This window comes from Pseudorca crassidens, chromosome 2 (assembly GCF_039906515.1).
Source record: "Pseudorca crassidens isolate mPseCra1 chromosome 2, mPseCra1.hap1, whole genome shotgun sequence".
Lineage (NCBI taxonomy): Eukaryota > Metazoa > Chordata > Mammalia > Artiodactyla > Delphinidae > Pseudorca > Pseudorca crassidens.
The window spans coordinates 43,173,536-43,201,375 of record NC_090297.1 but is presented as its reverse complement, the minus strand read 5'-3'; the positions used below and the strand labels follow the sequence as shown (position 1 = coordinate 43,201,375).

The 27,840-nt window shown below is 38.5% G+C and overlaps 1 protein-coding gene across 4 annotated transcripts; it reads right to left on the bottom strand.

The window, feature by feature from the left end:
* Nucleotides 1-146: 146 nt before the first annotated feature.
* On the bottom strand, nucleotides 147-27,775 carry BTF3L4 (basic transcription factor 3 like 4). Of its 4 annotated transcripts, none has more exons than XM_067726150.1 (6): nucleotides 27,647-27,775; nucleotides 24,346-24,412; nucleotides 20,463-20,576; nucleotides 2,074-2,275; nucleotides 1,155-1,214; nucleotides 147-604 (listed from the first exon to the last, which is right to left on the bottom strand). In XM_067726150.1, exons 2-6 carry the CDS (start codon nucleotides 24,397-24,399, stop codon nucleotides 558-560), a joined length of 477 nt encoding a protein of 158 aa, XP_067582251.1. In that variant the 5' UTR covers nucleotides 24,400-24,412; nucleotides 27,647-27,775; the 3' UTR covers nucleotides 147-557. The 4 variants fall into 4 exon arrangements, with proteins under 4 accessions (XP_067582251.1, XP_067582250.1, XP_067582252.1 ...); XM_067726149.1 differs by having other exon boundaries at nucleotides 27,701-27,767; XM_067726151.1 differs by lacking the exon at nucleotides 24,346-24,412 and having other exon boundaries at nucleotides 27,647-27,665.
* Between the last annotated feature and the right edge of the window lie 65 nt (nucleotides 27,776-27,840).

Genomic DNA, 27,840 nt, shown 5'->3' with positions numbered 1-27,840 from the left:
ACATTTTAAACCCAGAAAAATGTATGAGAAATATGTTAACGAAGCAAATTAAAACCAAACCTCCAAGGGTAAAATCTCCTGATTTGAAATCCAAGATACTCACTTTTCATTAATTCTGTGCATCATTAGAAAAAATAAAAAGTAACAAATGTAAAGATTTGTTTTATTTCTACTGGGGTAAGGAGGAGGATAAATAAAACTGTTTTCCAATTTGCTCTCCACTGTATACACACATACCCACACACATACATACACATACACACACTAAAAATACCCCAACAAAAAACAAAACAAAAAAAACAAGAATCAAAACCCAAAACACCCTCAAACTGCACCAACACTTCGTATTTTGACCAAAAGAATAGATCCTGGGAGGAAGTGCAAAATGCAAAATCAAATGATCGAAAAATGCTGAACAAACAGCATTATTAATATACAAAATATTTATATTACTGAACTAGTAACAGCTGATGTTCTCCGTGTCTGTAAAACTTTGGAACCACATAGCTGATTTGTTAAATCTAGTCCATGCCAGCTTCCAAAAACCAGAAAAAATTTTAGTTAGCTTCATTCTTTGATGCCTCATCAAAATTTTCTACGAGATCTGAAAAAAAAGTAAATAAGTTAAAGATACACAAAAAGACAAAGAAGTAAAAATGCAATTACTAACTTCTAGCCTAACAAAAACAAAATTGTTGCTACTAGAATTAGCCTGAAAACATATAAGAGGCAGAAATGAATTGGTGGCATTTCACTAATAATGCTTCATTTATTTGCTTAAAACAAAAACCTTAAGGAAATGTTAGTCTTCTTTTGCCTATGCAAACTAAGGTGACTAGCATCTCATTTCATATGTCAATCATAATTCCTACAGAAATGTTGTAACAATAACTATGCAAATTTATAATCACAATGATTCCAATTTAATAAAGGCAGATTCCAATTTAATAAATGCAGCAGAGCTTTGTGTGACAATTTCTAAGTTCTGAACGGGAGGGCTTTTATCCTGTTTCATTAGATCGTATGCACATCGTTGTGAATCCATTTAAATTCACAAGCTCACCATTAACAAAAAACTGAAAAATGATCATGCAATGAATTAAATGAGATAAACAGGATGCTAAAAATCTTAAAACTGAAGAAATGTCACCTACCTGGAACATCATCATCCTCCTCATCAATGTCTTCTGGTTTTGGTGTTTTGCTATCCAACACTACAAAAAGTTTATTTTAAAATTAGCCATTGAGAACAAAGACCCTTACCAAACACTTGTAATGTTTATCCTTTTTTCCTGTCTACATAGTTCTGGAAACAAATCTTACATAGTTGTTCAGAAAAAGCTAAATATTGCCTAATCTAAATGCCATATTTTTTTACTTGATACTAAAATTAATAAAAGTTTAACTTCATTAGATATACACTAAATATGGTTGGCAATTTCAATGGGTAGTGAAGGTAAAACTTACATGCAAAGTGGAATAATTTAGGTGAGTTTAAATAAAGACATTATAGTTAATTAATTCTCCAAATTCCATATTCTCCAAATAAAAAATCAACATTCAAGATTTTTTCCATCTCTTTTGGTGTAAAACTATCTAGTTTTGTAGTATTAGCACTGAACTAATAGGCTCTGATGTTTTAGGGATGACAAGACACATTTGAAATCAGAACTATCTTGGACACTCAGAACTTATGGTTGCTGCATCTATAGCACAATCAACAATATTCAATGAAAATATAGTTCTGTGATAACATTATCGTCTTGTTGTCATTAGTCAGAAGTGAATACCAAATCAACTGTTTATAAAATGTGGCCTGCAGATCCTGGCACTTTCCTTTTAGGTAATTACCTCCCAACACTCTATATTACTACCAAAATGTATCTGAATATTCTACATGCTACACTGCATAATTATTAAAGGAACAAACTCAAAAATTTATGAAGCATACAATATTATAAAAAGTAAAATTTATGTACAGGCAAATCCTTCTAGCATAAAATGGACACACCTTTTAAATCATTAGGTTAAGTAAGGTGAGGAGGGAAAGAGGTACTAAATTGAAATACCTACCTTGCCGAGGGAACTGTTCAGCTAACTTCCTAAGACTTGTTAAGCTGTCAGCACCAAGCTGACTTAATATTCCAGGAAGCATTTCTGTGATTGGTTTGGCTTCAGCATGGCCAGTAATCGCAAAGGTGTTAGCAGAAAGGGAAGCTTGGACTTTGGGATTGTTGAAATGAATAACTGTCCCATCATCTTTAATCATGTTCACCTGTGTGATCACAGAAAAAAATGTATTTCACATATTTGGTACAACTTTAAAAATGTTTTAGAGAACATTTTATCCAATTACTGATTTTTACTTGGTAGTTAGTTATGCAATCCCAATGTAGTAATTATGTAAGCCGTGGATTTTGGTGGAAAAAAACCCTAGTGACAAAGTAAAATAATGTACATGGCATAAATTACTAGGATGGTCAAGAAATAGTCATTTTATTATAGAATCTAAAATTATTATTATTATTATTATTACTGGCCACGCCACATGGCTTGTGGGATCTTAGGTCCCCGACCAGGGATCAAACCTAGGCACATGGCAGTGAAAGCACTAAGTCCTAACCACTGGACCAGGGAATTCCTAGAATCTAGATTTTAAATTCAAAGATTTCTACTGCGAGGAAGAAGTTCATGCCCACATTTTTAAAAAATGGAGTTATCAGCCACGAATTGGCTTCATAATGAAATTACCCATTATCTTAATTTATACTAGCAAACTAAATCAATAGATACTATTGTATCTGTACAATAGTCAGCAACTTACTTATGGGACAGGTTGTAAGGGGGTAATAGTGTATGGTAAAAATAACCACTGAAAACCCATAAAGAACACTCAGAAATTTAATCAATCAGGTGTTTCACTCCTTTGAATACTTAGTAAATTTACAAAAGTTTCAACTTGTTCTCTTCATGTCTTTCTTTGTAGAGGATTTTGTCAGTTTCTCTGATTTTTAAGTGTAGCTTCTCAACAACCTTCAAAAACCCTTGTAAATGACAAGGAAGTTCTCCCACCCAGTCGCCTGGCCATCTGAACATTTATCAATTACTAGGAGACCTTTAAAACCATCCTCACATTCTCTCTATAGCTTTCACCAATATGAACTGACTGTTTCAGATTTAATTTCATTCATTGCCTAGGACTCACTGAAAAGGAAGGCTGAATGTGCATGCACTGTGTGAAATGTTATTTTTCTCTCTCACTCTGTGTTTTAGTAGAGTTGTATTTGCATATAAGTTAAATGTGTAAATAATGTGATTCCACTATGTAGTTGATTTCACTGGGTAAGTTACCTTGGTGGTAACATGCTTATTATATAAAAAGGTTACGAAAGTTAACTCTTGGCTACTTTAGAAGCATTTCATGATCCATCCAAAAACTGCCCTTGTCACAATCAAGCAGAGATGCTGAGTGTTCTCCATGGTCAGTGCAAGTGGGCTTTTCTTCCTCAGAGGTGATCACCACCACTGATAGACAGCACCAGAAAGGAAGGGGAAGAAAGGGGCTTCTAAATTTCAGGCAAGACCTGGAACACAGAGAAAATAAAGGCAAATCCCCTAGAAAATTGTAACTAAACCCCACAAATATTACACAGAGTAAGCATTCAATCTAGCTGTCCTGAACAAAAATCATCACAAGTTAAAAATAATTTACATTAACTTTAGAAAAAGATAAACTATGTACTTCTGAAGATAATTACTGTTTAAGTAGAAAAGTTAAATGGAAAAATGGCTGAAAATATAGGAGAGGAATGGCTTGAGAAGGCAGTGGCATAGTAGATATGAAATGGGATGCTGCTCTGGATCTATCCTAGAATCACATAATTTTAATATGGGAAAAGAATAAAGATATGGTAGGACTATATTTTCCAAACCAAGACCAAATCACTTTATTTAATAAAGGATTTCTATAATACTTCCAGGTGTGAAAAGAGCCTCAAACATTGTAATATGAGATATTTTTTACTTACAAACATTGAAGTCACAAGAGATTTGAAATCAATATTGTTCCAAAAAAGTCAGGCCATATATTTGGTGAATTGAGAGGTCTTCTAGTTCAAATCTCTTGTTAAAGAAATAAATACTAAAGACAAGAGCTCTTGGTTAAGCAACATACCCAAGGACAAATAGCTGGTTATGTGCAAACCCAGAACTTGAACCTGGATTTCCCAACTTTGTTTAGTTTCCTTCCTATGATGTCATTCTCATTCTTAAAACACTTATTTGCCTATAAAAATTCAATTCTGTGGCACCATAAAAGCTTGTCAGAGAAATATTTATCTCAGAATGTAAGCTAAATAACAGCTGATATATGGATAATATATACCTTACCGGCAGCAAAATAAGAGGCTAACATGGGGCAAAAAACAATAAATAAATTCATGAATTTTCCTTCTGTTCAACCTTCTTTTCCAAAGGCTAAATGTTAAGTCATATTTTACAGCCTGATGTAGGTCTTTGTAGTTTAAAATATGTTGTTTGAGTTTGGTGTGAAAAGCAATATGAATGCCATCCCAGACTGTGAAATACAAATAAATTTATTAATCGTTGTTTTAAATGGGGTTGTATAAAAGATGTAGCTTCATGAACAGAAAGGTCCAGAATCGGGTGGAGAGTTTAGTTTTAGAATAGAGAGAATGAAATTCTAGAAGTTAAAAAGGCCAGAATATTTTATTTCTATCTAACATTCCTTCCCCTCTACTGAGCAAATGACATGGTTATCTCAGGCTCCTAGATACAGGCTATTAGAACTATCAAAGGATTAATTGTTGGGCTGAGCAAGATCAGTTAGACACTTCCCAACTCTTAGAGGCAAAAAGAGGGATAAGGAATTTGTTAAATTCACAAAGCAAATTGTATGCATTTCATATGAAGACTTCACTTCCCCCCAGTGATTTTACTGCTGTTTGGTCTACGTAAATCATACAATCTATATACAGTATAATAACAAGGAGCAGAGAAATAAACAAAGACTATTAAACTAGCTACTACAACAGCACTCAGGTCCCTCTTTCAATCGATCAAGCATCCCATTTATGTCAGTGTTTTTTCCACTTAACAGGTAGCTCAGGTAAAGAATGCTACTTGAGTTATGGAGGAAGAGGCATTTAAAAATTTTTTTAAATTTTTTATTTTTGGCTGCGTTGGGTCTTCATTGCCACGTGAGCTTTCTCTAGTTGCGGCGAGCGGGGGCTACCCTTCGTTGCAGAGCACGGGCTCTAGGCACATGGGTTTCAGTAGTTGTGGCTCAAGGGCTCTAGACTCAGGCTCAGTAGTTGTGGCACACGGGCTTAGCTGCTCCGCGGCATGTGGGATCATCCTGGCCCAGGGCTCGAACCCGTATCCCCTGCATTGGCAGCCAGATTCTTAACCACTGTGCCACCAGGGAAGTCCCGAAGAGGCATTTTTTTGACCCCAGTCCAAAACTCCAGATGCCCTTGCTCTTATTTTTTGCTCTAATTAATACTGACATGTCTTGTAGTTACCAGAAAATACTTTGTCCTCTCATGCGTAGTGCACTTACATATGCTGTTTTCACTGTTTAGAACCCTTTTCTGCTTCTCCACATTGTAAGTTCCCATTTATCCAAGACCTGGGTCAAATGCTTCTTTTTCTGTGAAAACTTAAGGTGGTTTATTCACCTTCTGCACTTCATGGAAACTGATATTATATAGAATTATCTTGTAGTATAATTGTGTTTGTAATCTTTGACCTTACTAGAAGGTGAACTCCTTGAGATCAGAGGCCATTCATTGCCTTACGAGATACAGTATCCCAATTGTCAGCACCTAATAGTCACTCAAATTTGCTGAAGGGACACCTCCTATAAAACTTATTCTAAAATCATGGATGCTGTCAGATCTCACTTCCCCAAATGCTAGATGAAGGGTCATATTAAGGTTTAGAAATAGCACCAGTAGTGCCCCCAATGAAGACACCCAGAACCTCCTGGGCTGTATTTTTGGCCTGACTTTTCCTATTGTTCTGCCCTTTCAGAATCAGCCCAACTGCTCTATAGAATTGAGGGCTATTTTAGGTCATTCCGGGCAACTGCTGGGTGCCCCAATTACGCTACTTATCAAAACCTTAACAACCCCTGCCCTTGCTGGCCTTTGAGTAGGGCACATATATTAACTATAGCAGCCTTCTAGCTGGTAAAGCTGATGCTCACTTTATTCCTACACAGCAATAAGTTTTCATGGCTATAAGGAGGCTTACAAAGCTATGATTGACTCCACAGCTCTTGCCGGCAACTAACTGCCCTCTCAGTTCAGAGAGGGGGTTTAAATTCTTATGCTATGTAATTTTTGTTTGTTTGTTTCAAAGTCCCCACTAGGCCAGTTAGCTGCAGTTCATAACTGTCTTAAAATCAAGTTTTATTGCTACTCCTTCCTGTATGTAGTGGCACTTAAATGTTTATTAGGAAATTAATCTTTTATTGCCTTCCTGCTATATTTTAATGGGGTGAAATAACAGACATTTTAAGAATAAGACACGTAAGTGTCTGGATTGTGTAAGGCTAAGGGATGTCAGATTTTGAGGATTATGGCCTTTGCACACACTCCCATAAGTCAGTATCTTTCACATTCAATCCTTTTAAGCTCAGCACCTGCTTATATCTAAAGGCTAGTATGAAGCATAACCCATTATTACTAATATAAGTGAAAGCTAACAGACATTATTAGACTATATGATATGCCGGGATCATTTTCTCTTATGCTCTGGTGGCAGGAGTCTGATGAGATGGATTCTCTGTAGCTATGCTGTAGATAGCATAAAACGGCATGTCCTTTCTGAAAATCAATTTGGCAATATGGATGAAGAGTTCTAAAAATGTTCATGATCTTTCAGTCAGCAACTGTATTTCCAAGAATCTGTCTTAAGGAACTTGGAGATGAAGATAAATATTTATGTATATAAAAGTCCAACATGTGAGTCTTTACTATCAAAGCATTATAATGCATAATAAATAAAGAATGTTAAATTATGGTATGGTCATATATTGGAATACATGTAGACATTTAGACTGACAATTAAGAAGAATTTTTTAATGACATGAAACAATTTTTATAATATAATACTATTTGGAAAAGGAAGGATTCCAAATTGTACATCTAACTGTAGTCTCAGATATACTAAATATATATGCATATAAAGATAGGAAAGAAATATAAGACTAATAGTAGTTATTTCTTTGTAGTGGAGTTATGACTGAATGCTAATATCTTTTTCATATTTTCTGCATACCCTTAACTTTCTATGATGACAATGTATTTTTATGGGGGAGGGGTGGAAGCTATTTTAAAAACAAAAGATGTTCATCAATAAACAAATGGATAAAATGTGGTATTACCCATAGAATGGAATATTAGTCAGCTATAAAAGGAGTGAAGTTCTGGTACATGCTAAACATGGATGAACCTTGAAAATATGCTAAGTGAAGTAAGCCAGACATGAAAGGACAACTATTACATGATTCGACTTACATGAAATATCTACAGCAGGCAAATCCAGAGACAGAAAGTAAGAGATTATCAGAAGCTGGGGGAAAGGGGAATGGGGAGTTATTGCTTAATGGGTACAGAGTTTCTATTTGGGATGATGAAAAATTTGGAAATAGATGATGGTGGTGGTTGCATAACATTGTGAGTGTAATTAATGCCACTGAATTGTACACTTAAAATTGGCTAAAATGAGAATCTAATTCTGGAGTTCTCTGGTGGATCAATGAGTCTGAACTTTTAAAAGCAACCTATATGGTTCTGAAGAAAGTGGTCCCAAGACCAATTCTGAGAACTATTAATGGAGCAAATAAAGAATGCTAGTGACAAAATTTTGAGGAAATAATAGTTTTAGTGGGATGGAAAACAAAAGGAGACAGCAAAGGAAATAAGGATACAATGAAGTAGGAGAAAGGACAAGAAGCAAAGCATAGAATTTTAAGGAAAGTCTTGGCAAATGCTGCAGAGTATCAGTGAAATGATGATGGAGAGGAAGCAGAATAACAGGTGAAATCATCTCTAGAAGAAAGAAGGGAAGGGACTTCCCTGGTGGTCCAGTGGTAAAGAATCTGCCTTCCAACACAGGGGACATGGGTTCGATCCCTGGTTGGGGAACTAAGATTCCACATGCCGCGGGCAACTAAGCCCGCATGCCACAGCTACGGAGCATGTGTGCCACAAACTACAGAGCCCACGTGCTCTGGAGCCCATGCGCCACAACTATAGAGTCCACACACCACAATTAGAGAGAGAAAACCCACACACTACAACTAGATAGAAGCCCGTGAGCCTCAATGAAGAGCCCGTGTGTCGCAACAAAAGATCCTGCGTGCCACAATGAAGATCCCACATGCCGCAACAAAGATCCGATGCAGCCAAAAATAAAAGACAAATAAATAAATATTAAAAAAAAGAGAATTCTCTAGGAAAAAAAAAAGAAAGAAGGGGAAATTGGGAACCGAGAGAGGCCGAGACAGCAGAGTAGAAAGACCCCTAAGCTCATTTCCTCTCACAAGCAACATCATAACTAACTACAGAACAACCATTGATAAAAAAGACTGGAACCCACCAGAAAAGATCTTCTGTAACTAAAGACATAAAAAAGGAACCACAACGAGACATGTAGGAGGGGCACATTTGAGATATAATCAAATCCCATACCCACTGGGTGGGCGACTGGAGAGTAATTATATTATAGAGGTTCTCCTACAGAAGTGAGGGTTCTGAGCCCCACACTGGGCCCCCTGAAGAGCCCCTAGACCATTTGGCTTTGAAGGCCAGCAGGGCTTTATTGCAGGAGCTCCACAGGATTGGGGGGAACAGAGACTTCACTCTTAAAAGGTGCACACAAAATCTCATGTGCATCATGACTAAGGGCAAAAGCAGTAATCTGATAGGCGCCTGGGTCAGACCAACCTGCTGGTCTGAGATAGTCTCCTGGGTAGGCGGGGTAGGGGTTGGGGAGTAGCTATGCCTCACCCTGGGGACACAGACACTAGCAGTGGGCATATCAGGGAGCATTCATCTGCATGAGCTCTCCTGGAGGCTGACATCTTGGCACCAAGACCTGGCCCCACCCAACAGCCTGTAGGCTCCAGGACCGGGAGGCCTCAGGCCAAACAACTAACTAGGCATGAACACAGCCCCATCCACCAGCAGACATGCTGCCTAAAGACTTCCTAAGCCCAAAGCCACCTCTAGACATGTCCCTGCCCACCAGATGGCCAAGACCCCACTCCACGCACAAGTGGGCAGGCACTGGCCCCTCCCGCCCGGAAACCTGCATAAGTCTCTAGACCAGCCTCGCCCACTGGGGGGCAGACACCAGAAGCAAGAACACTACAATTCTGCAGCCTGCAGACCAAGTCTGCAAACACAGGCCAGATACTACCCTGGGACCAGCTGGCCTCTGACCCTTGGGTGATGAGAGAAGAGTGCACTGCTGGGACGCACATGACGTCTCCTACAGAGGGCCACTTCTCCAAGCTCGAGAAACATAATTAACCTACTACATACATAAAAACACAAATAGCAATTTAGATAAAATGAGACATCAGAGGAATATGTTTCAGACAATGAAGAACTGATGTAAAATTCCAGAAGAACTAAACAACGTAAAATCCCAGAAGAACTAAGTGACGTGAGGATAAGCAGTCTACCCAAAAAAAGAGTTCAGGGTAATGGTTGTAAAAATGATCAAAGAACTCAGGAGAGAAGGGATGCACAGAGCGAGAAATGAGAAGTTTAGAATTAGAAAATATAAAGAACCACCAAACAGAATCGAAGAAGACAATAACTGAAATGAAAAATACACTAGAAGAAATCAATAGCAGACTAAATGAGGCAGAAGAATGGATCAGTGAGTTGCAAGGCAGACTAGTGGAAATAACTGCCACTGAACAGAAAAAAGAATGAGAAGAAATGAAGACAGTTTAAGAGATCTCTGGGACAACATCAAGTACACTAATAGTAAGATTATAGGGGTCCCAGAAGGAGAAGAGAGAAAGAAAGGTCCTGACAAAATATTTGAAGAGATAATAGCTGAAAACTTCCCTAACCTGGGAAAGGAAAGTCACCCGAGTCCAGGAAGCAGACATTCCCATACAGGATTAACCAGAGAGGAACAGACTAAGACATACTGTAATCAAAATGACAAAAATTAGGGCTTCCCTGGTGGTGCAGTGGTTGAGAGTCCGCCTGCCGATGCAGGGGACACGGGTTCGTGCCCTGGTCTGGGAAGAGCCCACATGCCGCGGAGCGGCTAGGCCCATGAGCCATGGCTGCTGAGCCTGCGCGTCCAGAGCCTGTGCTCCGCAACAGGAGGCCCGCGTACCACAAAAAAAAAAAAAAAAAGACAAAAATTAAAGATGAAGAGAGAGTATTAAAAGCAACAAGAGGGAGCTTCCCTCGTGGCGCAGTGGTTAAGAATCCGCCCGCCAATGCAGGGGACACGGGTTCGAGTCCTGTTCTGGGAAGATCCTACATGCCACAGAACAACTAAGCCTGTGTGCCACAACTACTGAGGCTGCACTCTAGAGCCCATGAGCCACAACTACTGAAGCCTGCGCGCCTAGAGCCTGTGTTCCACAAGAGAAGCCACCACACTGAGAAGCCCACACCACAACGAAGAATAGCCCCCGCTCACTGTGACTAGAGAAAGCCCGCAGGCAGCAACAAAGACCCAACACAGCCAAAAATAAATAAATAAATAAATATATATATATATATATATATATAAAAAGCAACAAGAGAATAGCATCAAATAACATACGAGGGAACTCCCATAAGGCTATCAGCTGAATTTTCAGGAGAAACTGCATGCCAGAAGGGAGAGATGATATACTCAAAACAATGAAAGAGAAAAACCTACAACCAAGAATACTCTACTCAGCAAGGCTCTCGAGGTTCAGATGTGATGGAGAAATCAAAAGCTTTACAGACAAGCAAAAGCTAAAAGAATCCAGCACCACAAAACCAGATTTAAAACAAATGTTGAAGGAACTTCTCTAGGCAGAGAAGAAAAGGTCACAACTAGAAACAAGAGAATTACAAAATGGAAAAGCTTGCTGGCAAAGGCAAACATACAATAAAGCACGATATCATCCACACACAAAGCTAGTAGGGAGCTTAAAAAACAAAAGTAGTGAAATCATCTGTATATACAATAAGCAGTTAAGGGATACACAAAAAATTAGATATAAAATATAATACCAAAAACAACAATCATGAGGGTAGGAGAATACAAATGCAGGGCATCTAAAATGCATTTGAAATTAAGAGATGAGCAACTTAAAACAAGCATGAATATACAGACTGTTATATAAAAAGCTCATGGTAACCATAAAATAAAAATCTATAAAAGATATACACACAAAAAAGAAAAAGGAATCCAAACATAACACTAAAGATAGCCATCAAATCACAAGAGAAGAGAACAAAAGAAGGGGAAGAAAATACCTGCAAAAACAAATCCAAAACAATTAACAAAATGGCAATAGGAACATACATATTGATAACTACCTTAAATGTAAACGGACTGAATGCTCCAACCAAAAGACACAGACTGGCTGAATGAATACAAAAACAGGACCCATATATATGCTGCCTACAAGAGACTCCCTTCAGATCAAGAGACCCATACAGACTGAAAGTGAGGTACTCCACACCAATGAAAATCAAAAGAAAGCTGAAGTAGCAATACTTATGTCAGACAAAATAGACTCTAAAATAAAGACTGTTACAAGAGACAAGAAGGACACTACATAACAATCAAAGGATCAATCCAAGAAGATATAACAATTGTAAATATATATGTACCCAACATAAGAGCACCTCAATACACAAGGCAAACGTTAACAGACATAAAAGAGAAACCAACAGTAACACAATAATAGTAGGGGACTTTAACGCCCCACTTACATCAATGGACAGACCATCCAGACAGAAAGTCAATAAGGAAACACAGGCCTTAAGTGACACATTAGACCAGATGGACTTAATATGTATAGAGCATTCCATCTGAAAGCAGCAGAATACATATTCTTTTCAAGTGTACATGGAACATTCTCCAGGACAGATCACATGCTGGGCTACAAAGCAAGCCTCGGTAAATTTAAGAAAACTGAAATCATATCAAGCATCTTTCCCAAACACAACAGTATGAGGTTAGAAATCAACTACAAGGAAAAAAACTGCAAAAAAACACAAACACATGGTGGCTAAACAATATGCTACTAAACAATCAATGGATCCCTGAAGAAAGCAAAGAGGAAATCAAAAAATACCTTGATACAAGTGAAAACGAAAAGATGACAATCCAAAACCTATGTGATGCAGCAAAAGCAGTTCTAAGAGGGAAGTTCATAGAGATACAAGCTTACCTCAGGAAACAAGAAAAATCTCAAATAAATGACCTAACGTTACACCTAAAGCAACTAGAGAAAGAAGAACAAACAAAACCCAAAGGCAGCAGAAGGAAAGAAATCATCAAGATCTAAGCAGAAATAAATGAAATAGAGACTAAGAAAACAATAAAAAAGATCAATAAAACTAAAAGCTGGTTCTTTGAAAAGGTAAACAAAATTGATAAACCTTTAGCCAGACTCAGCAAGAAAAAAAGGAAGAGGGCTCACATCAATAAAATCAGAAATGAAAAAGGAGAAGTTACAACCAATACCACAGAAACACAAAGGGCCATAAGAGGCAACAAGCAACTATATGCCAATAAAATGGACAACCTAGAAGAAATGGACAAATTCTTAGAAAGGTACAATCTCCCAAGACTGAACCAGGAAAAAATAGACAATATGAAGAGTCCAATTACCAGTACTGAAATTGAATCAGTAATTTAAAAACTCCCAGTAAACTGAAGTCCAGGACCAGATGGCTTCACAGGTGAATTCTATCAAACATTTAGAGAAGAGTTAAAACATATCCTTCTGAAACTATTCCAAAAAACTGCATAGGAAGGAAAACTTCTGAACTCATTCTATGAGGCCACCATCACCCTGATACCAAAACCAGACAAAGACACCACAAAAAAAGGAAATTACAGGCCAATATCGCTATGATGAACCTAGATGCAAAAATCGTCAACAAAATACTAGCACCTGAATCCAACAATACATTAAAAGGATCATACACCATGATCAAGTAGGATTTATCCCAGGGATGAAAGGATTTTTCAGAATCCACAAATCAATCAGTGTGATACACCACATTAACAAACTGAAGAGTAAAAAAGCATATGATCATCTCAACAGATGCCAAAAAAGCTTCTGATAAAATTCAACATCCATTTATGATGAAAACTCTCCAGAATGTGGGCATAGAGGGGACTTACCACAACATAATAAAGGCCACATATGACAAACCCACAGCTAACATCATACTCAATGGAGAAAAGCTGAAAGCATTTCCTCTAAGATCAGGAACAAGACAGGGATGCCCACTATCACCATTTTTATTCAGCATAGTTTTGGAAGTCCTAGCCACAGCAATCAGAGAAGAAAAAGAAATAAAAAGAATCCAAATCAGAAAAGAAGTAATAAAACCGTCACTGTTTTCAGATGACATGATACTATACATAGAAAATCCTAAACATGCCACCAAAAAATTACTAGAGCTCATCAATGAATTTGGTAAAGTTGCAGAATACAAAATTAATGCACAGAAATCTGCTGCATTTCTATACACTAACATCAAAATAGCAGAAAGAGAAATTAATAAAACAATCCCACTTACCTTTGTATCAAAAAGAATAAAATACCTAGGAATAGAGACCTTCCTAGGGAGGCAAAAGACCTGTACTCCGAAAATTATTAAGACACTGATGAAAGAAACTGAAGATGACAAAAAACAGATAGAAAGACATACCATGTTCTTGGATTGGAAGAATCATAATTGTTAAAATGACCATACCACCCAAGGCAATCTACAGATTCAATGCAATCTCTATCAAATTACCAATAGCAGTTTTCATGGAATTGGAACAAAAAATTTTAAAATTTGTATGGAAACACAAAAGATCCTGAAAAGCCAAAACGATCTTGAAAAAGAAGAATGGAGCTGGAGGAATCATGCTCCTTGATTTCAGACTATATTACAAAGCTAGAGCAATAAAACAGTATGAGACTGGCATGGAAACAGACACATAGATCAACAGAACAGAACAGAAAGCCCAGAAATAAAGATACGCATTTATGGTCAATTAATCTATGACAAAGGAGACAAGATACAACGGAGAAAAGACAGTCTCTTCAATAACTTGTGCACGGAAAACTGGACAGTTACATGTAAAAGAATGAAATAAAAACATTCTCTAACAGCATATATAAAAATAAACTCAAAATGGATTTAAGACCTAAACATAAGACCAAATACTATAAAACTCTTAGAGGAAAACGTAGGCAGAACACTTCTTGTATTTTTTTTTTTGGCCATGCCACGCGGCTTGTGGGATCTTAGTTCCCCGACCAGTGGAAGCACAGAGTCCTAACCACTGGACCGCCAGGGTAGTCCCATATATACTTCAATTTTAAAAAATCGCTAAAAAAAAAAAAGATCTGGGACTTCCCTGGTGGTGCAGTGTTTAAGAATCCGCCTGCCAATGCAGGGGACATGGGTCCGATTCCTGGTCTGGGAAGATCCCACAAGCTGCAGAGCAACTAAGCCTGTGTGCCACAACTACTAAGACTGTGCTCTAGACCCTGCGAGCCACAACTACCGAAGCCCATGCACCTGGAGCCCGCGCTGTGCAACAAGAGAAGCCACTGTAGTGAGAAGCCCGCACACCGCAATGAAGAGACCCTGCTCGCTGCAACTAGAGAAAGCCCACGTGCAGCAACGAAGAACCAACAAAGCCAAAAAAAAGCTCTGCACATAGGGAAAAAAAAGGCAAATTTTATGTTATGTTTATTTTACCACACACACAAAAACAGGGGAAAAAAAACCAAAAAACAAAAAAAGCAGGATATTTAAAGAATGTAAGACTGCTGTGTGATAATAAGTTGAATGGTACACAGTGTTTCTCTTTTACTCTCCTGTACTAAGAGCTGTACACCCATTGACACCTGAGGCTCTAGCTGGAGGAAGAAGGAACCGCAGTAAGGGTCAACAAATAACTTTAGGTTCTCCTTCTGTATAACTGGTTCAAGAAAAATAAGAGCCAAGAAAAGGAAAATATAAACAGTAAAACTTATGTGTACAATTACAAAATTTAAATTCCCAGCCCTAAGCTTTTTCCTGAGCGCCAGCTCTCTATGGCTAACTTCTTGCAAAACAATTCCACCTAGAATAATCAGTATTGCTTAAACTTAACAGGCCCCAAACAAACTCATCATGGGAGTCAGCATGCTATAGATTATAAATGATGAATAAACACACTTCCTACTGTCAAGATTCTTACAATCTACTGCAAACAGACTACTTGGTTAATAAGTAATCATACCCTACAATATGAGGCTGTAATAATAAACACATTATAGCAGAGCAATTTAAGCTAAGGGCAGTGGAAGTACAGATAAAGTGTTGATGAATTATGCCTGGAAAGATAGGGAAGGTTTCATGGAGACAGAATCATACCTTAGTTAAGATAGAAGCTGTCCTCTGAATATAATAGTAAAACTCTGAAACAACTAGACCATCTGAACCAGAGAAGCAGATTTTTGGTGACATTTCTTATTAAATACATCTGATGAAATCAATTATCTCTGGGAAATGAAACAGATTCTACCTTTTTTTTTTTTTTTTGCGGTACGCAGGCCTCTCACTGTTGTGGCCTCTCCCGTTGTGGAGCACAGGCTCCGGACGCACAGGCTCAGAGGCCATGGCTCACGGGCCCAGCCGCTCCGCGGCATGTGGGATCTTCCCGGACCGGGGCATGAACCCGTGTTCCCTGCATCGGCAGGCGGACTCTCAACCACTGCGCCACCAGGGAAGCCCCAGATCCTACTTTTGATAGATGCATGTTATCATCAGGAGAAGAAAGGTGACAACACAGTCACTACAGTCAACTAGATTACCAAGTAAGAAGCACATCCAAATATCTTCAAATGTCAGAGAACATAAAACATTTTCAGAAATTTAGTTCTGGATTATACTCTCAGAGTTCACATAGGAATTTCTTCCTAAAACCCGGTATTTACTTGGCTTTTTTGTATGAAACAGTCTCTGACACTCCCCTGCCCCCCGCCCTTTTTTTTTTGCGGTACGCGGGCCTCTCACTGCTGTGGCCTCTCCCGCTGCGGAGCACAGGCTCCGGATGCACAGGCTCAGTGGCCACGGCTCACGGGCCCAGCCGCTCCGCGTCATGTGGGATCCTCCCGGACCGGGGCACGAACCCGCGTCCCCTGCATCGGCAGGCGGACCCCCAACCACTGCGCCACCAGGGAAGCCCTCCCCTGCCCCTTTTTGACAGCTTTGGATTTCTGTCTTTGGTAACAGGTAAAAGAAATCTACATATGATTGAATTTATTACCCCAAATTAACAAACTAGGGAACACATAAAAGTCCAGAGAAGCCTCTCTTAATTCAAACAGTCCTTTAGTTTTTAAGTATTTGAAGAGAACATAAATTAAGTTTTAGAAGGGGAAAAAAATTACTGATACTGACAGCCTAGAAACTAAGATTAAAATTTTACTTGGCAGGGCTTCCCTGGTGGCGCAGTGGTTGAGAGTCTGCCTGCTGATGCGGGGGACGCGGGTTCGTGCCCCGGTCCGGGAAGATCCCACATGCCGCAGAGCGGTTGGGCCCGTGAGCCATGGCCGCTAAGCCTGCGCGTCCAGAGCCTATGCTCCGCAATGGGAGAGGCCACAACAGTGAGAGGCCCGCGTACCGCAAAAAAATGAAATGAAATAAAATAAAATAAAATTTTACTTAGCAAAAGTGCATTCAATAAGTTTTTGAAACCCAACTCTGATCTCTCTGTTCCAACCCACCAAACCAAGTACTTTCTATTGGTTTGATGTTTTGAAGGTCAAAGTACAGAAAACATAGTAATATTATTTTTGCTTTACAACAATGGTAATGGTATCTTCTCTTTTCAAATGTTTTTATCTGCTTTCCTTAAACTGCCAAAACCCAAAAAGATAGTATCTTCCAGAGTTCAGCACTTTGAAAAAAGCTGAAAACATCCCAAGTTAAAAATAACGAAATTGTAAAATAATCGTTTCTTCTATTCTAAGATGTATATATTTTTTCATATCTTAATGTTTCTGAAAACTGCACACGTTTTCATGTATACATTTAATGTAGTAGTTTCTTTTTTCCTCCTAGAAGTTGTTTTAAACCAAGCGTGTGTCATAATTTTCTTTAAAAAAAAATGAAAAAAATTCTGCTTTAATTATAGTAACACAAAACATAATGTTTGAGGCAAGCCAGATTATACAGTACACTAGATATGCCTAAACGAAATTATTTTAGATCTGCAAAGTGTTATATAAAGTACCAAATATCTTGGTTCTCAAAAAATCAATTTTAGAAAGAGGGAAAGGAAGAAAGCAAACCTTCCCATTTTAGTTTCAAACATTCAGAATGTTACAGCTATTATCTTACAGTGTTAATTTTCTTTATGCATATTTTCTCTGTACAACTAGTCTGTGAGGGTTGGAAGACATCACACACACACACACACACACACACACACACGGGGGTGGGAGTGCAACAAGAGCATGTACATGCCTATTATGTACCATTAATTTTCTGTGTGACGTTTTGGAGATATGTGTCTCCAAACAAAACTGCACTGGCAATACCAACAAAAAAGAATTAATAATATAGTTTAATACATGCTATAATAAAATTAAATACAGGGCATTATGGAGGCACACAGGAAAGGCGTCTAACCCTTCTTTGCATAAATGTGTATGTGTGCTACCAGGAAGGCTTCTGGGAGGAAATAACACCTACATTAATACCTGAAAAAGTAGAAAAAGCAATGTCCTTGGAAATACTGATGGGGATTTCTTTTATCTATAATGTTAAGTAATGAACTGAACATGGCAGGTGCTCGATAATACAGGATATAAGGCAGGTACTGTCCCTTTCTTTGGGGGGAGTTTGGAAGAACAGAGAGGAAGGAGGGGCAGGAGGAGAGGAAAAGGCCAATAGTGAGTATAAGAAAGTACAACTAAAAAGACCAAAGCAGGATAAATCAATGAATAAAATGAGCTCTGGTTTTGACATACTTAGTTCAAATCTGGAATTCAGCACTTACTAGCTATGTGATCTTGGGCAGATACCTGATTCTCTAAGTCTCAGCTTTCTTATCTGTAACCAGTAACAACCAACCATGAGACACTGTGAAGCTGAAATGGATAATATATATTTGTTTATCTGTCTAGCTGTCTAATTAGTTTCCACACTAGATTTTAAGCTCTAAACGACAGAGACTATGAATAATATCTTATGAATCACTGCCTAGCAAAATGCTTGGCATACAGCAGATGTTCACTACCATTAAAAATTTATTATAATTTCGACGACAAATAAACCATGACCTCAGCACACCATTATAACTAGTTTGATTATATTCTGAAGGGATCAAAGACTGATAACTGACTGGCTTTTTATTTCACTATAAAACACTAAAAGTTTTATTAATTATAAGAACCATAAAGTCTTCCAAATTTGAACAAACCAAACATTTAGACAAGCATGCCCCTGGAAATATTATGCAGTTAAAATCTATACTTCAAGGAGGTGTAAATACAATCTTTTCCTCTCTCTAAAGAAGTGTTTTCAACCAAGGGTGATTTGCCCCCCAGAGAACATGCAATAACGTCTGGAGACATTTTTGGTTGTTGTAACTGGGGATCTAGTGGGTAGAGTCCAGGCATGCTGCCAAACATCCTACAATGTACAGGACAGTTCCCACAGTAAAGAATTATCTGGTTCAAAATGTCAACAGTGTTGAGGTGGGGAGGGGTGGGCATGGAGTCAGAGAGTAGAAAGGTAGGCAAAGATATAAGATTGCCTGAACACTTATAAGTAGGTTAGGCTTAACATTATCAGAGTTCATGTCCATTATTACAACTTATTCTTTTTTTTAATCAAGCTGTGATTTTTTTTTAAACATCTTTATTGGAGTATAATTGCTTTACAATGTTGTGTTAGTTTCTGCTGTATAACAAAGCAAATCAGCTATACTATACATATATCCCCATATCCCCTCCCTCTTAAGTCTCCCTCCCTCCCACCCTCCCTATCCCACCCCTCTAGGTGGTCACAAAGCACCGAGCTGATCTCCCTGGGCTATGCAGCTGTCAAGCTGTGATTTTTAAAGAGAGGCTTAAATTTGCTTTTTCTCAAATATACCCCAGATAGAGAATGATCTCTCTGAAAATTATTTTAGGTCAATGAAAATATATAAAAGCTTTCAATAGCTCAGAAAAAAAAAGCATTTTAAATGCTTAATTTCAAGACTTGCAAATGAAGTTCTAATATTTATCAGAGTAAGAATGCACAGCCACATCAAGCTGAATGGAAAAAAGATACATGTGGCTCACATTTCCTGTTTTATCAGTATATTGACTTTGAAAGTACAAAGCAGATTTAAACGATGTGTTCATTCATTCACATACGCATGGTTGAAGGAATATGTAGCACTTTGCCATTTCACTGCCTTTTTTTTGGTACTCTGCTATTTCTTTAATAGTAATCCCCATCACCACATTGTTTCTGATCTATGTTTCACAGCACATGTCCATTAATAATCTACTAAAAATTGTGAGGTGGTGCCACACGAAGTAATGACATAATGAAATCTAACTGATGGCAGTGAAAATTTTAACATTGGTTACTATCAGAAATGGAATCATTAGGTAGAAGTAGGTCTAGATGGTAACAAATGACAAACAGTTGATGTTATTATAAATTTTCTTGAGTACCTTTTGAAATAACATCAATCTTTGGTTTCAGATTTGAGAAAAGTAGTATTATCAAAATATAATAAAATAATTTAAAAATTCAATGAATAATTTTTGAAAGAGGTCTAATAAGAAATCCAATTCATGTAAAGCTATTGCTAGAGCTTGGCTGAGGTAATGCTTTTAGAGACTGTGTATGGGAAAAAAGTTCATCCTACTGGAAGAAATCTTTGGGTTTCTTTATTTCTGTGTCATTAGAAAAAAATCTTATTCTACATTAAAATTCAAGAGCGGTTCCATAATTTTGACATATATGCAAATACTTTGAGTCTGAAAAGTATAATGAATCCCTTAACTGTCTACTAAAATCATTTTTTTTGACAATCATCCAATTTATACAATAAGCAAATTCAATAGCTATAGTCCTTCAGAAAGACAATACCGGATTCATCTAAGCCGATATTTTACATTTGAAAGTGTGGTTAATTATCTGTGAATGTGCTACTTGTCCACATAACAATTTACTAAGTGACCATACCTCTTCAATACCAGCTATATTATTCACAGCCAGTTTTTTTAGAGAACTCTGAAGTTTTTTGTCATCAGCTGTAGCTGTTCTATGTACCACCTTCTTCTTTCTGCGCGCTGTACCCTGAAAGATAACCAAACAGAAGTGTTAGCATGCCATGCATTTGACAACTGCAATCACTTGTCTTCCTTTACATAATATTCTAACTAATATTCTAACATAATATTCATAATATTCACTCAAGAAACTGCCAACTTCGACTCAATAGTGAGGTGGTGCCACACACAGTAATGACATAATGAAGTCTAATGAATGATTAGATGATTAATAAGACTGTCAGCCTAACTCAGATTTTTGAAGGTCAGTTTCTAGCCAATTGTTCTTACTCTTTCCAATATCCAGCCTTTATCATTTTAACATTGTTTCAAGAAAATATGTTTCTAATAAAAAAATTGTTTCTAATAAAAAAAATTTATAATTTCAAGATAATTTAGTGTGCTTTATATCAACTTTCAAACATTATAAGGAATGCTTTTTTTAACAGTGCCTACCACCCCCTGACAATAAAGTCTAAAGATATTCCGAAACTTTGGAGATTATGACATAATTAAGAGTCAAAGGGCTTCCCTGGTGGCACAGTGGTTGAGAGTCCGCCTGCCGATGCAGGGGACATGGGTTCATGCCCCGGTCCGGGAAGATCCCACATGCCGCAGAGCAGCTAGGCCCGTGAGCCATGGCCGCTGAGCCTGCGTGTCCGGAGCCTGTGCTCCGCAACGGGAGAGGCCACAACAGTGAGAGGCCCGCGTACCGCCAAAAAAAAAAAAAAAAAAAGAGTCAAATGCCTATTATGTGAGTGTTCTAGAGTCCTAGAACCCAGGAATGAAAAAGATCAAGTTCTTACTTCAAGGAGCACACATTACAGTGTGAAGGAAAAGTCAATAAACATATAAACAAATTACATCATTTCAAATAGGACAAGGGTATTAAGAAAAAAAATAACATAGTGACAAGAATATCAGATGGGGGTAAAGCACTACTTTATTACAATGTTCAGGGAAGGCCCCTCTGAAGAGGTGACGTATGAGCTGAGATCCATGGGAAGACCTAGGGGAAGAGTGATCCAAGCAGAATGAAACAAGAGTGAACCTTTTATTTCTAGAGAAAGTAGGCCAGTATGGCTAAAGCAGAGTAAACAATGGGAAAGGAGGAGGAAAATGAAATCAGAAAGATCGGTAAGGGCCAGATCATGTGGCCTAGAATCCCATGGGCAGGAGTTGGACTTTATTCCAATTGCAATAGGAAGCCATTGGAAGGTTTTAAGCATGAAAATGACTGGATCTGATTTATGATTTTAAAAGATGACTGAGGTTGCTGTGGAAAATGAACTATAATGAAATCAATCAGGAAGCTACTGTAGCAGTCCTGATGAGAAATGAGGGTTGTGGCAGTGGAGGTGGTGAGAGCTCAGACTGTCAGAAGAACCAACAGGACTTGCTGATGGACTGGATATGGGATATGAGGGGAAAAAAGGAACCTAGAATGATGTTTAGAATTTTGACCTGAGCAAATAGGTTGAAAATTATACTATTTACTGAGATAAGAAAAGTTCATTTCTAAACGGATACTTTGAAACTCTAAATACATTTTTTCCATTGAAAAACTATTTAAAACAATGAATTAAATTCCTGAGCCAATTTAAAAAAATGTAACCTAAAGCAGGGCTGAAACACTGCCAAGAGCAGTCTATATCTTGAGGCCTAAATCTTTCTGAGACCCGGCAGGAGTAAAGAAAAAGGAAAGGAGGTTTCAATCTCTGGGTAGCTCCTGCAGTATTACTCAGGCAATCAGGCTTATAGAGAGTAGGCAGGAGCCTCAGTCTCAGCAACTCTGGTGGGAGTAGAAGAGAGTCCTGTGGGTAGCAGCAGAGGTTGTAATGAAATCCAGTTAAAGGATGAACTAAGAGTGACTCTTTACATAGATGGCCATTTATTTATGATGTGTTCCTGACTCAGGGATAGCTCAATTGCTTGCTGGATACAACTCAAATGATCCTCACGCACCTCAAAGTCAATATGCCTAAAAGCTTATCAGTCCTCCAAACTACTCTTCTTATATTTCCTAAGTTTTGTAGCTCTAAAACCAGAAATTTGGACGTCATCCCAGAATCCTCTCACCCGTTCATCCCCCATATTCTATTGGTCATTAAATTGTGTCATATCCAGTCCCTGAATTTGTGTCCCACATACTATAGCAGTAGCTTCTCGATTGTTCTCCTCTATGCCAAACTTGTTTTATTTCATTTTCCACAATGCTGGCAGCCACCTTTTAAAATGACTGTTATTTCCTTCTTAAAATTCTACAGTAGTTTACTGTTGCTCTTGCCTATAGGATAAAATCTGAATCTCCCTAGTATGGCATACAAAACTATGATCTAACCCTAAATTACCTGGTTGTTTCATTTGCTACCATACTTTATCTATTATTTACTCTAAACTCTAGCTATAACAAACTAAAGCAAGCTGTTCCATTAAGCACCATGTTGTCTCAGCATCCTATGGGCCTTTGCATGCGTGAGATCGACAATCCCCCCCTTCACCCTACCCACTTATCCTTGCACCTGTTCTTGTTTATTCTTCAAATCTCAGCTCAGTGATGATGTCCTTATCTCTCCTAGGCTGGAGCACCTTGTACTTCATTTTAACATTTACTATTCTGTAGTGGAATTGTATGTCTCTCTTCCAAGCTGAACTGTGTCAAGAGCAGGAAACCTTGACTTATTTATGTACTGTGTGCTTGGCCCACAGTACATTCTCAATAAACCAGCTGAATGAATGTGCCAACTATCTGGTTTAAAATATATAATAGTGATGTGCTGCATCAAGTTCTTACAGGTATATTCTATGGTTCTTGAATATTCCTAGTTTTTGCATTGGTACATTACATTACACTTGCTGCTACAATGTGACTAGTACTTTGGTTATAGGAATGTGTTAATATGACTCCAGAGTCATATAACTGTATCACTATGAAAGAAGAAGAAAGTACTAGTTGCTTCTCCCCTTCCCCCTCTCCTGTCCCCATCCCCAGAAACTGTGGTTATCATCAAAGTAAATGACACAGTGGGGCTGCTACATAGTGTCCTACCTTCCCCCTCCCTAGGTCTGAGGTAAATACTATTCATGCTTTTCCTTTTACAAAGATTGTATTGGGCAGAGATAAAGGCAGAATATTCTCCTTGAGCCTGAGGCTGGAGCTGAAGGGAATCAAAGATTTTCAGTGTTCAGAACTAGATCATCCTTAGGCTTCAAAGTACATGGGAAAAGAATGCTTATGTTCATATTCACCAACATAGACAAACAGGTAGGAATTTGGGAGGAAAACCTAGCAATGAACAATGTACCATCAACTTAAGCATGCCCCATTGTACACCTAACTGAAGCAGTAGGGGCATCCAGTCAAGATAACCTTAATATCTGGGATGCCCTGATGGTGAGTCTAACATAATAGCTGTCATTTATTAAGTGTTTAGTCTGTGCCAGACACCGTTTTAGGTGTTTTAGAAATATTACTCTATCTTTAGAAGCATCTTATATAGGATTACTTTTGTTTTGCAGATGCGAAAATGGAAGCTTAATAAGGTTGGTTAACTTGTTCATCTCATATAACCACCAGATGTTAAGAAGACTCAAAGGTGGCTATTTCAATTGCACCATCAGAGAGAGAGATCTTCTAATTACCTATTTTAGATCTAGACAAATTATTTTCAAATTGGAATGTGGTTTAATCTTGATTGTTTAAAAGATTTTAGATTTTCAATGACCACAAATCCAAAATAATGACACTATCTGGTAATAATACATTCTCCTATCAGTTTTTCTTATGCCACACTCACCTTGCCCCCTATCCGGACCTGAGCCTGAAGTTTGGCTAACTTTTCTTGATTCATGCTGTTGGTAAATCTAGGGGGGGAAAAATAAATTTGTTAAAGTCACTGTTTTATTTACCAAAACAAAATAACTGTTTATACAACAGTACCTTCTGGTTCACTGAACCTGTAATATGCATCACCACCACAATCATATTGTCTATATTCTTAAAAATATTAATAACTTGTCCTAGCTTCATAAGCCAGACAGTAAAAAATCCAAAATTAAATAATACCAAGAGGGAGCTGAATTTACAAACAGAAAATAGAATGGGATTCAAAGTTACCTATTCGAAGATCCCTCCTTAAAAGCATGATTCAGTACTTTGGCATTCAATAAAACCTAACCAATTATGAAATCTCTGCAAGTCAGTTTTTCCCCCAAAGATTTTCACAGCAGAGAGCTGTTACCAAATTAGCACAACCTTTAAGTAAACATTTTTCTCTCAAATCACATTTTGTATTTCTTTAAACCATAAATAGAAGACAAAAAAAAAAAAAAAGAAAGAAAAAAGAGAAAAGCAAAGAAATCTGGACAAAGAAAAAAATACAACAATAGGCTGTGTAGCTGTCAAGATGTGAGGTAGTCACGTCCTCTATTCAAGGTCAGGTGGTATGTTAATAATAGGAAAAGAGAACCAGATTTTCAGACATTCAATGCTTCTGCAGCACTTTCCACGGAGTTCATTCAATACCTTGCACTAATATAATATGTCATACTTGTCAAGATATTCTTGCATATAAGGTAGAATGCCTCCTTGCACAATCTGACAAAAACCTATCTCTGCTACATTGATGCTAAATTTTGTGGGGAGGAGGGGAAGAGGAAACTCTTAAAAATAAACTTTTAAAGGCTAATCTTGATTTTGAAAACTCTAAGAGCATTATAAAGTCATGAATCCTACTCTGGTCAGTCCTTTCCTACTAAGGAAAAAAGTTCTTCAGTTTATAATGGGCCATAACATTCCACACTATGTAAACAAATAAAAGCCAATGTTAAAAGTCTTGTTTTACTTGTTCTTGGATCAACAGATCATTACTGAGATATGAGAGAGGTTATAAAGGATAAGGGTGTTGTCAAAACTTTTTGGCTGATTCTCTGAACTCTTTATAATCATCATTCAGATGAAAAAGCTACTGTTTTCTTCATTTCAGAGATGAAAGAGAATCAAAGATTATATAAGTACTAATCGTTCTGTACTCTGACACTGTACTTAGGCACTAACCTGTATATCTCTCTGCTTTAAGGCCAAAGTCCAGTTCCTAAATAATATTTAGAATTTATGATTTCTCAGTCTTTACTCAGTACTGTATCACAATGCTCAAGCAGCTAAAACACTCTTTCATAGGAGCGAGTGTGATTAGAGTACAAAATCAGGAGACTTAGGTGTGTGGCAATCTCAACTCTGCCACAGACTTAAATCTGCTGATGTAAATCCCAATCTCTACATTCAATATCTACAGAAAAGGACCAATATTCACTACTCTCAAAGGAATGTGGCCACGAAGGTGTAGTGAACTAACAAAGAGCCTAAGGAATTTTTTACAAAAAAAAGGGGATAAGTGAAAATATTAGAACCAGACACAGGGTAAACCTTTTGGGACTCTTCGGCATTTTGAAGTAACAATCCCCAAGAGAAGAGGTGGAAGCCAACATAGAGTCCTGACTTGTTTGAAACAAAGCAAGGACAAAATTAACTCTTTATATCAATGTGTAGACAAGAAAGAACAGAGTCCATTCCAGATAATCAGTACAACAGAAAACTTGTTCCCAAGGAGTACCTCAGAGAAAAAGCATTTTAGGGAGGTTGGAAGCTCAAGGTTGGTAGGGGAGGAAGAAGAGTGGTCCTTTGTCTACCAGCAGGTTGGGGTGCATGGAATTCAAGTAGGAAATTAGATTGGACTCAGTCTATGAGAGAAGAGATTTCAAGCTCAGAATTTGGAACGGACCTCAAAGATCACCTGCTTTAACTCCCTATTCCTCAATCAACCTTCATTTTATTGTACGCATTATTTCTGTCTTGTACATGTGGCCATCTCAAATACTTGCAAGCAGCAGCAGGGTATAAATTATAAATAAATAAAAGTTCACCTCCCTCCCAATTTAATAGATTTGGAAATGAGGGCCCAGAAGGGAGAAGTCACTTCCTAGGCCCAAAAGGAAAAAGTAACTTCCTAAGGCCATATGATTAGTGAGTTCTTCCTTGGGGATCCTAGGATCTTTTAGCCCTTTCCTCAAGGAATCACGAAAAGATGCAAATAATGAGGTTATAATCAACATTTATTGAGTGCCTAAGGTCCAAGCATTATGGTGGGCACTTTCACATACACCATGTTCACAAAGAGATAAAATAATTTCAATCTTTAATCCTGACTTTTTATTTTGTGGGTTACTCTATCTAATAAGAGAGGCACAGGCTTTGGAATCAGAACAAGTTTCCACCACTTAGGGCTTCAGAACGGTATTTTACTTCTCTGAACTTCTATCCCTTCCGTATTAGAAACAGTGTAACACCACATACTTCACAGAGTTGTTTTAAGAGTTAAAGATTAAGGTATCAAGCACAGGGTATGGCTCACAGCAGATACTCAGAAACTGGTAACTATTGTTACCATTCCCTAAGGGACAGATCTGGTAGAGTGAAAGAACGTGGGAACGGAAGTTGAAACCTCCATTCACGAGCTGTGTAACACTGCCCGTCGGTCAATCATCAACTTCCTGACAGCCTACTATGCACCAGGCAGTGTGATAGGGCTATAAAAATGGGCAAAGCAATGTCTCAGAGAGGGTGGCAGACTTTAAACAAACACTGCCATTACGAGGTGAAGAGCGCTGCAACGGAATTCGGTCTCCAGCGCTCGGGGGCGGGGGCTGCTAGCCTCAGTTTCTCTATCTGTCTAGTGGGAGGATCAAACGAGATGACAGCAGATAGGCTGTATAAAGCTCACAGCATTATTGTTGTGAATAATGAAGAATAACAGGACAGAGGCGGGGGACCACCTGCCTCCTGGGACTGGATCTGGGCGGCAACAGCGCAGGCCCGCTCGCCCACAGAAAGCGGTGGTGCTGGGGACCTTCCCTCAGGTGCCGACCCCCAGCTGCGCCGCCGGTGACCGAGAGGCCAAGCCAGCCGCCTCCGCCCCCACTCGGCGCGCCACAGCGGAAGTGGCAGCCCCAGCAGTTGACGGGTGTCGGCAGAAAAGGGCGGGGGGAGATCGTGCGCAGCGGCCTAAGGCCGTGGAGTGGCGGGACCGCCGGGGGTCTCACCTGAAGCAAGGAGGGTCCTCCAACACCAGCACGCGGCAAGAGCAAGATGGCTACCTCAGTCGAGACAGAGAAAGACGAAGGCGGCCGCGGCGGCGGGAGTCGGTCCCACGTGACACATCCGTCCCCGCCTCTCTCTCACCAGAGCAACCTATCCCGGGAGCCCATATACGAACTACAAAGCCCAGGCTGCTCTG

Excerpts from the sequence above, each read along its gene's own strand:
- BTF3L4 (XM_067726150.1), bottom strand. The coding sequence starts at position 24,399 with ATGAATCAAGAAAAGTTAGCCAAACTTCAGGCTCAGGTCCGGATAGGG. Across the intron at positions 2,276-20,462 it reads ATATAGCTGGTATTGAAGAG|GTGAACATGATTAAAGATGA; the intron begins GTATGGTCACTT and ends GTGATCACACAG. Across the intron at positions 1,215-2,073 it reads TGAACAGTTCCCTCGGCAAG|TGTTGGATAGCAAAACACCA; the intron begins GTAGGTATTTCA and ends AACTTTTTGTAG.